Here is a 10,340-nt window from a genome sequence, read left to right on the forward strand (position 1 = left end):
TAATGTAATGTACATAATGCAAATCATGCAACGCATACTCTAAATTTAGCAAGCATTGTCACACATGTGACTGGAATGTTGGAGAATTCTGGGTCCATAAAATGGAACTTTGTTGAGGAACATATTTTATTAGGGCATTTAAATCTCCTCTGCTGAAAGAAAATGCTGCACTGTCACGGACAAACCCAAACACCTTCCAACTTTCGGGATGAATTTTCCCGAGACAGTGTCCGTTTTGTGGAAAAGTCAAAACAGTTGGTCATGAGTATGACGAGGCTGATTTGCACCAGATTTTGCTGGCCACAATGCAATCTTCCAGTGTTCTCTGAAAGTGAACACGGTGTCTTAGGAGCGTAGTGAGTGTGGCCATATTGATGGGCTAGTATATCTGATGGTCCTACATCTGCAAAGGGTTTTCGGAACAATGACAGTCACACAGCTCTGGTCAGACCACTAGATGCTGGTGGCAAAAAATGTAAAAGCTCTGGTTATTAATTCCACAACCATAGAACTCTCCAGCTGTCATGTTCCAGTCGAATTCACCCACACAAAGCGAGTACACAAGATAGGCCATTTTTTTATTATTCATATAACAAAATAAAAAAAGCATTTTCAACACTAACTTGACATTAATTTTACGGCCACAGAAAAATAAATAGAAAACACAATGACGCAGTGGAAGTTCACTTGAAGTTCCATAACGAAAGAGCTTGCATCACAGTTACCTTTTTCAGTTACCTTTTTTACATTTCTGAAAACATTACCAAACTGTTGCAGTGCAATTATTATAAGTTATAGTTGGCACAAATACTAAATTAAACTTGTAATACATGGTGGCCAAACATAAATACTGAGTGATAGCCACCAAGGTAATAATTCCCTTTTACAAACAGTTGTCTATGTACTATTTTACTAACGCATATCTGTCCATTAAAACATCCAACAAACACCCTTTCATATGCAGTCATTGATGTTTTCACATAAACTTAGAATGCATGAGTTGGAACTATAAAAAAGAACAACAACATGTAAAATGCACATGACAAATGACAAATGACTAAAAGCAACAGAAAGCATTTTTAGTGAAAAGCTGTGTGAGTCAACTTCAAAGATTCCTCTCAGGCTGTCATGTGGCAGCCCGTGTCCCGGGGCTAATGATGCCATGCTTCATCACACAGTGCCCGTTATCACTGGCTCGGCAGGTTTCAAGATCGGCACATAAACACAAAAATTACACGCACAGACAATTACCCATGCAAACACACCACACATGTATATACACACACACACACACACACACACACACACACACACACACACACACACACACACACACACACACACACACACACACACACACACACACACACACACACACAGACACAGTCCCTGAAGTAACGCAGTGTCCATGTCGACATGGACATTCCCTCATCTTCCCAATCTCATTTCATTCCGAGCATAAGGCACCATAAGGTGCATTGGTAGACAGCAAGCAGAGCCCAGTCAGTAAGGCACGGACCTCTGCGAGAAAGCGGCAGAGGGAGCGTGCAGTGCATTTCGCTGCGTGGGCCTTTACCCAGGTCGCGTCCAGTGAGCCATTTCATGTGAGCGATTTTGGCTGTTTCCTGTTGCCAAGTACAACAGATCAGCTTTTATTAAAAAGGGGAGATTGGCAGGAAGGTGGGTATTAGAAAGAGGGAAGGAGTGGGGGAGAGAGAGAGAGAGAGAAAGAGTGAGAGAAAGAGAGATACACAGAGAGAATGGACAGGGGATAAGCAAGCCTAGAAAAAAGTAGACGGATCAAAGGACATACTAGGCAAGCAAATGAGATGGTTGAAATGGAGAGAGAGAGAAAGAGTCACGTGTATAGAGGTAGAGAGAGGTGGAAGAGGTAGACACAGAAGCAGAAACAATGAGAGAAAAGAAAGAAAGAAAAAAAGAAAAAAGAAAGATGGGACTAAAAAGATTCAGGTTTGACAAAGTTTAAGTACGTTTGAAAGCACAAAGAGAGAGACAGATAGATAATAGATGGATAGAGAAAGAGAGAGAGACAGATAGATGATAGATGGATAGAGAAAGAGAGAGAGACAGATAGATGATAGATGGATAGAGAAAGAAAGGTAGCATGAGGGATGGGAAGAAGGTGAAAGAGACAGAGAACAGAGAGAGGACAACACAAATGTACGGGGTTCGAGGGGGTGATGAGGATGGGTGTCTCAGCTGGGCAGCTCCTGTATGCTGGTGGTCAGTTTGACCCCAAACATGGCCTCCCACTGCGTGCGCACCCACTCCACCAGAGCCTGCACGCGCTCCCCACATTCCGTCTGCAGCGCCCACGAGCACTCCTGCTTCAGCACCTACAGGAGCCAAGGAGAGGGGGAGAGGGGGACATAGGGAGGGGAGAGAAGAAGAGAGAGAGAAAGAGAGAGAGCGAGAGGGGGCAACTTACTAAAATACATATTGTAAATGGTTTGTTGTATGTGGCACTGTGGCCCCTGTATGTGTGATCCATGTACACGCTGATGTGCCAATAAAAGCAGACTTTGAGAAATTAACTCGAGTCAAGATGTGCCAGGTAAGAAATAGCTGGTTAGCAGACACAGCCTTGGGAAGGGGACCTGGGGTTTATGCTCTAAATGAAAGACACTGGTATTTTTAGAGGGGCTATTTGCTTGATCAATTGGGGCAGTTAGTCTCAGATTGCCCCTAATCAGATTGACAGCAGACACACCTGTCTGCCTTGGGCCTCTTTGCTAATACGCTGGAACGTTCCGTAAAATACCCACCTCGTCATAAAGCTTGACGTCCACCCGGCAGGGATTGGAGGAGAAGAGATGCACGGAGCTGACGCAGCTGATTGGCTGAGTCTCTCGGATGGTGACCCGTCCACAGGGCTCCTCTCCATCCTGATTGGACGTTGGCTCTGGGAGTTGACTCTTGCTCCACTGATGGTCCTCGTCGACCAGGTACAGGGTTTCCCGCGTGGCCAACACAGTAACAGGTGTCAAGGAGTGATCTAGAGGGACAGCAAAGCAAACGTCAAAAAAATTTTTGTTATGAAAATGAAAATCTAACAAAATGTCCAACCAGATGGTTGTCTGAATACAGATACTCCAGGCAGTGCTGGTCAGACTAACGCTGAACTCAGTCCACTCTGCTGCTTGCTCTCTCCTCCATAGACAGGGAGGGACGCTTGACCCACCTCCACTGTTAACCTGTGTGCGCTTTGGCTGAGAACAGCCGCCAGTACTGAAGGCTCTCAGCAGCTGTGTGTGAGGGTGTCACAGTGAGAGAGTGTTTGGGTGTGTGTGTGTCTGTCTGTGTTGGAAAACCCCAAAACAAAAGTCCTGGGCTTTGAACCCAGCTCTCTGCGCGACCAGACCACCTACACACACTAATGGTGTGTTCAGCAGTCATCTCGGTCATCATTGAGCATGTTTACATGGACATTCATGTTCCGATATTAACCACGATTAAGACAATATTGACACGATTAAGACAAGATTGTAGAAGATTCCTCAGACCCAGACTCAGCTTCCTAGTCAGAGCCACATACAGTACGAGCAGAAACCTGCTCCCTTTGTAACACCGCCAACGCTAGCATCCAGCATATCTTGTCAGGATGTAAGACAGCACTGACTCAAGGGCGCTATAGCCGATCTTATGTGGTCGGCAGTCAGCAAGACTAATCTCTTAGTGGAGCTCACCATCCAATGGGAGGAAGGTCTTGAGGCTTATAACATCCTATTAGGAATTTTTGGTTCAGAAACATTTTCAGAATCAAAGGTCTTTGCTAGTAATAATGACATTATGCTGGTGTTAACGGGAATATGAATGGAATATTCTATCAATAACTCATATAAAGCCCATAATTGCAATATTGTCTTTTTCTGAATAAGGTCAATAGTCGGATTATTGCTGTGCATGTAAAATTGATCAATGACAGGGGAGTGGGATCTCATGGTTTCAAGTGAGCCAACCTTCTTGTCAAAGTCACACAACTCTCCACTGGTCCAACTCAAGGAAATCATCCACCCTCAGGTTCCAGGTAAGCAGCTCCTGATACAGCCCACAGAATTTGTGTTGCACAATTGGTGTTACACATTGTTTGTTTGCTCCTCGCTTCCTTTATGCTCTCCTGAGATAGAAAGTTCTGGACTTTTTTTTTTACCAGCCAGTGACGTCAAATGTACCTTATGTATCTTCCACATGCATCTTCCATGAGTCGGTGTGGAAAAGACTGATGCAAATCTCTCTTTCTCTTTCCTCATCTCTCTCTCGTGTTGCATTTCAAGGATAGAAAAGTTCACCCAAACTCTCTCTCTCTCTCTCTCTCTCTCTCTCTCTCTCTCTCTCTCTCTCTCTCTCTCTCTCTCTCTCTCTCTCTCTCTCTCTCTCTCTCTCTCTCTCTCTCTCTCTCTCTCTCTCTCTCTCTCTCTCTCTCTCTCTCTCTCTCACTCTCTCTCTCTCTCTCTCTCTCTCTCTCATAGGGGGAGCCAGGCGAGCATGTCTGTGCCCGCCTTAATCACGCCTCTCTAAATTCTTATCTGCAGCTACACCCTCAGCCAACGGCGTCACAGAGGGTAGCGCTGGAAGAGAACACTGGCTGCCCGCCTGCCTGGCTCGTGTGCCAGGAGCGGCGTGGAGAAAAATAAACCGACTCTAAGCCCTGGCCCACCTTGGCACACGAACGCCAACACGTAGAGGAACTGGGGTTGACAGTCGTCCTCGCCCTCCTGTGACTGCTGGCCTTCACTCACCAGTGGCCTGAAAACACGCACACGCACACGCACACGCACACGCACACACACACACAAGTAAAACAAGCAGCAACCTGAGTGAAATGAAATACGAAATACAATCTGACATGGCAGAAATTCAGAGATGTAGTGAATGCAACTACTCTACGCATCCCCTACCACAACCGCAGGCATTACACTACTTTGTGGTTCAAAAGAACAGGGATTTGGTCTTTTTCTACTATTGATCTGTGTCTAGTTTTTATATTCACTTTGATGTTTACCTCAAGTCCGGAGGCATACAATTCAGGTCCAGATAATCAAAATATTCAAACTGTATCAGTCATTTGCAGTTTTGGATCTGAATTTTAGAGGAGAACTAGCAGTATGCGATGTTCTAGAAGGGGTATGATGATATTTCTCATTCTTTACACTAGATAAGGGCAGATTGTTTTTTTTTTTATTCCTGGGGGACCTTTTTCTCAGTTCAAACAGTCCAGGATTATTTGAATTATCAGGTATAATAATGGCATTATGCAGTGTGAATCTTTAATTGCGTTGTGTTGACCTCAGACCCAATTCATTTCCCTTCTGGGGTGAAGCCCTGGCACCCCCAACCTACCACAGGTGGTGGTGTGGAGTGAGTCGAGTGGTGGAGATGGCCTTGAGTTTACTGTCCGACCTCGGAGCCAGTTCCCTCACAATTCCTACGAGAGAGAATGAAGAATTAGCTCAGGACAGATGAGTTCAGAACAGCACAACAGCTAACTGGCAATGTACCTTGTGGTATGTATCTGAATGTATGCAACATGCAACAACACTAAGAGTCTTTGTTTCTCCATTAGTTCTTGACAGGAACACATACAACAAAATCCATTTAGTTCTGTGTGTTTGTTTCTGTTAAGGACTAATTAAGACCTACGTGTAAAATGTAGATTTTTAGATGTGCATAAGACACTGACATTTACCTCAAACCATTGCAACACTTATAAACAACAACTGCTGAATTCATTTTTAACACTGAAAGGAAGAGGTGTGAATAGTAGTAGTTTTATATTACTAAATCAATAATTGGCATATTACTAAATCAATAATTGGCATATTAATAATAATAGTAATAAAAATAGGCATGCACATTATTTAAGTCAATTCAATAATAATAGTTCTTATAATAATAAGTATTATAATAATAATAGGCATAAGCCAATTATTATTTTTACAATTATACTTCTTTAAGTATAATTGGGGAAAGTGAGAAACAGACATATTATATGTTCGACCTTTTCACTGAGATTTACTATCTGGCCTCTGGCAGTAGGCCACTATTGTACCTATCATACACCTTGTCCCATAGTCACACCCAAATAAAAAAAAAAGCCAGAAAAGGATACGCACAGGAACAAAAACCGTGCCAATCTCAATAGCTCACGCTTGACTGCTGGGATAATGAGAGGGAGGGCATATTTTGGCTCGTAGGAGTTTCGTAGGAGTCATGTTTCTGATCACAGAATTAAGGGACAAAAGAGATGCAGAGGAAATGACACGTCTCCGCACAAGGCTGGGTCACTCCTACTCGTCCTACTGAATCTCACACACGGCAGAGACTTGAGACAGACCTGAGATACAAAGCACAAGGCAAAGACAGGCAGAGAGCCAATGGCAAAGAGCAAATGCACAAACCAACCTAATACAATGTGAATGAATATGGAAGGTTTTGATCTCTGCCATACTGAATTGACAGCCAAAGTAATTTCCCAGTTCAACAAGAGTAAAAGCTTTTATATATATATATATATATATATATATATATATATATATATATAAAAAAACAAAATCTGTCCCCTTTCTTCATCCAAAGAAAACTGATCGTACAGAGTACAGTTTCAGCAGGAGAGAATGGACTTGACAGGAGAACACTGTCCTCTTGTGACTGTAGGAAATGAAGAAAAGAGCTTTTGTGTTCTTCTCCACTTCTTTTTCACATGTAGGTGAACACTGATGCTCTACCAACAGCATGGCCCCCTCATTCTATTATGGTCATTAGGGCCAAGTAATCACACACCGCAGAGCTTTGCAGTCTGCACTGCACACACACACGCACGCGCACGCACACGCACACGCACAAACACACACACACACACACACACACACACACACACACACAACACAAACACACGAAAACCAAAATCTTCCTGACAGCTACCACGATTTCAACCCATTAAAAGGATATTAGAGATAGATAGATAGTCTACAAATGCCCTAGCCTGACCGTTTCCAAAACGACTTGGTCACATCTCGCACATAACTTATAACTTTTTCAAACAGAGACGTGGGAGTCTGCACTAACCAGAGTCATCTACCCAAGACTAATATTCTCTATTTTTAAAGTATGTTATTACTGCTCTTCACCAGCACCTGGGATCTTCAAACGGCCAGTGCACATGGATTTGATCTTTTTAGACTCCTCTAACTTGTGTTAAGGGACCATTGTACTTTCTCCTCTATGAGTCACTGTGTACCTGTATCAGATAGCTGTGGCATGTTCATCCATAACAGACTGGCTTCCTTTATTAGAAACTCACCAGCAATCCAGGAAATCTACAAAAACATCTTGTGTGTGACTCCTGTGCTACTTGAATGAACTTAGTTTCTTGGTCTTAGTCCTGAATCTCTCTCTCTCTCTCCATTCTTCCTCATTATCAGTCTCTCTCCCTCCATCCCCATTGTTGGTCTCTCTCTCTCCCTCCATCCCCACTGTCTCTCTCCCTCCTCCCTCTCTCCTTCTCCTGCACTCTTTCCAGCAGCATTTCCTTTGCAATATAAAACCACATCCTCTCCGTCTTTCAGCAATCTACCCCCCCCCCCCCCACACACACACTCCATCCACCACTGACAGGGATCACTGACTGGCCTGCTAACACTGCACCAACATCTGTTCCATATCGTGTAAAGCCAGTCCGGTGTGCACAAACGGTTTGGTTACGGTAAAGGTATCCTTTTCTATCCAGTTATTCTCCGAGACAAATATTATAACAGCTGTTGAATGGCAAAGCAGAACTCAATAAATACCTTGGCTTTTCCCCTGCCCCCCCCCCCCCCCCTGCACTTAATAAACAGGTCTTGTTTCATAAATGGGGGGGGGGGGGGGGGGCAAATTCAGTGTTTTGCTGCCAAGATTTTGCATAGCAATGCAAGCAAGGTTTTTTCTTCTTCTCCATGGAACACAATTATTTTTCAGCACAGTCCTGGCTACGTCCAGAGAACAAATATCCCTACTGGTTAAGCAATAATGCCTCTCACATGCCTCCTCTTTATGTTCCAGGGAAAAAAAAGAAATGTGCAACATAAAAATGGTACAAAATTGGTACCAACAAACTCATGGTCTTAACTTTCCCTGGAGCACTTAGGCGTTGGAAAGCCTGCAGAGGCAGCGGTTAACCTGTTGAGGAGTGAATTATTTTCCTGGTTCCTTCTAGAATTCTACGCAAACAATCTATAGTGCCAGTGTTCCTTATTAGGCTTATTCAATCTACGTAATAATCAGGTAATAACGTTCGCAGCGGCCATTTTGTTGATATAGAAAATGCATAGGTGGGTCTATTTAATGCAGCTGTCAATGACAAGCGCGACAGCGCCGGTATGATCGCTGTAGGCTATTTATTTATTTGTACAAAAGGTAACGTGATGGTAGGCCTATGTTGTGCAATAGGCCTAGGCTACAGGGCAGGCCGTTCTAACAACAGCAATACAGGCCGTTCTAACAACAGCAAATAGCCCTAGAGTCACCCACTGTCAGAAACATACCTGTCAACTTTTTCCAGCTGTCTTCCTGTTTTAATATTTTCCCGTAAAATATCCCATATTTTATCACTTTCATAACATTAGCCCCATCGGACTTGGCCGTCTCTGTACTGTTGTCCTGTACCCCCTGCCCTTCCAGCGAAAATATGTTTTAAAAGCATCGTTTTGCTTGCCTGAAGGCGACCAGAGTGATCAGAACAGTGTGGGAGAGAGCACGATTTGACGCCAATCTCATTAGACCTAGCTTAGCTTCGCCTCGTTTAATTAGTGCAGCAGTTTCAGTAGGCCTACGAATTCTTGCTCTCAGCAGATGGATAGCAACAGAAAGACGAATGTTGAAATGTCCCTGTATTTTGGGTGAGTAACCTGGAAAATCTCCCTTATTTTCGTTGCTCATTGTTGACATGGTCAGAAAACGAGAAGAGAATGAGACTGAGAAGTAGTCGCAGGAGAGACTGGTGGCTAACATAGGATAAATAGCCTAGGCTAAACTTACAGCCAACTCCTCACATCCATCGCCATTATTATATTTGTATTAATACTATATTATATTGTCCTCTGTGGGCTTAAGTTAAATACGTTTTTAACAGCTGCCCCTATGCAATGCGGAGACATCAGCAGTAGCTTGATGTAGTCGCCTACCGTAGATTACCTTTGGACATTTGCATAGATAGTATTGCTAGGTAGGCAATGTTAGCCAACGTTAGTAGCCTAGGCTAATATATTTATTCATGATACGCCCTTTTCAGCTTGTCTTAGTGGCACGGCAAGTGGCAAATAGTAGGCACAAACTCAGCGGAGAAAGATATCAGTAGATACTTCTGATTTGTATAGTGTTTTGTTCACTTGGATTTTGGAAATGTTACAGAGAAATATGATAGCCCTTTCTGCCTCCAGACCATGTAGTTGCATCATAGATCCTCCTGTAGAAGTTATCAGACAAAAACGATCACTGGCTAACCCACTTTAAACTACTTTAGCAAAGTCCTTGGCTGCAGGTTGTGAGCAACAGGCAAACGCAAGATACAATTGCAGTCCAATGAGATGCAACTTTATTCTCTCCGATCATGGCAATGTTAGACGATGTCGTTGGTGGAACAAATATAAGTTCGCCGACCTTGACTCAGGCGACTTGAACGCTTGTCCCCTTCAGCTGCGACGTGTGCCGATGTATGAACAAGACAGTTGGGCTATAAATAAATATCGGGGTAATTTACAGTTGACAATAATGACGGATATTTACTTAATGCTATTAGATATGGGTCCATACGTTTATTTACTTATATTGACGAGATGAAGCTGTTAGGCTACTGTGCTCTGCTCAGCTCAAATCTACGCGCTACAGGCGATTGTCACATAGAATAGCCTATAGAACTGGAATGTCATATCAACAATATGGCCGCGGCGGTGTTTGCGAATAAGCCCTCAGTCTATGGGGGAAATCTCTGAGGGTAATTGTGACATCATAATGTGGAACTCTCGGTTTGCGAACATTCTAATCACATATTTGTGACCGTACTCCTCAACAGGTTAAGGGACATGATGAACTGGCTTCCTCTAAGACTCGCTGCATGCTAGCTGAAACCTGGACCATTCCACTGTTGTTGTGGTTTTGTGTGGTCTTCTGCATTGGTATCTGACAAGACTAAAAAAAAGAGAATATAAGACATCCAGTTTGGCTACATCTTAGGAAAAAAAAAAAAAAAATCTGAAATGATTCAAAGTAGATTCCTTGACATGGGAAGTATTCGATAGCCTCAAGATCACAAGTCTTCCTTCTTATCCCTTCAAAGTTCTCTG

General features: G+C 43.4%; 1 protein-coding gene across 2 annotated transcripts in view; it reads right to left on the reverse strand.

The window, feature by feature from the left end:
• Positions 1 to 557: 557 nt before the first annotated feature.
• stk11ip (serine/threonine kinase 11 interacting protein) overlaps positions 558 to 10,340 on the reverse strand; it is a 42,848-nt gene continuing 33,065 nt past the window's right edge. For both annotated transcript variants that reach the window (XM_076303267.1, XM_076303266.1), the window contains exons 23-26: positions 5,362 to 5,446; positions 4,679 to 4,767; positions 2,787 to 3,016; positions 558 to 2,357 (exon numbers count right to left, since the gene is read on the reverse strand). In XM_076303267.1, coding sequence (XP_076159382.1) covers positions 2,217 to 2,357; positions 2,787 to 3,016; positions 4,679 to 4,767; positions 5,362 to 5,446 — 545 coding nt within the window. In that variant the 3' untranslated portion in view covers positions 558 to 2,216. The remainder of the gene's footprint in view (positions 2,358 to 2,786; positions 3,017 to 4,678; positions 4,768 to 5,361; positions 5,447 to 10,340) is intronic.

This window comes from Alosa pseudoharengus, unplaced genomic scaffold, assembly GCF_046254945.1.
Source record: "Alosa pseudoharengus isolate Yale_2024_CS ecotype anadromous, Long Island Sound unplaced genomic scaffold, YU_APseudo_1.1 YU_APseudo_1.1_scf_24, whole genome shotgun sequence".
Classification (NCBI taxonomy): Eukaryota; Metazoa; Chordata; class Actinopteri; order Clupeiformes; family Clupeidae; genus Alosa; species Alosa pseudoharengus.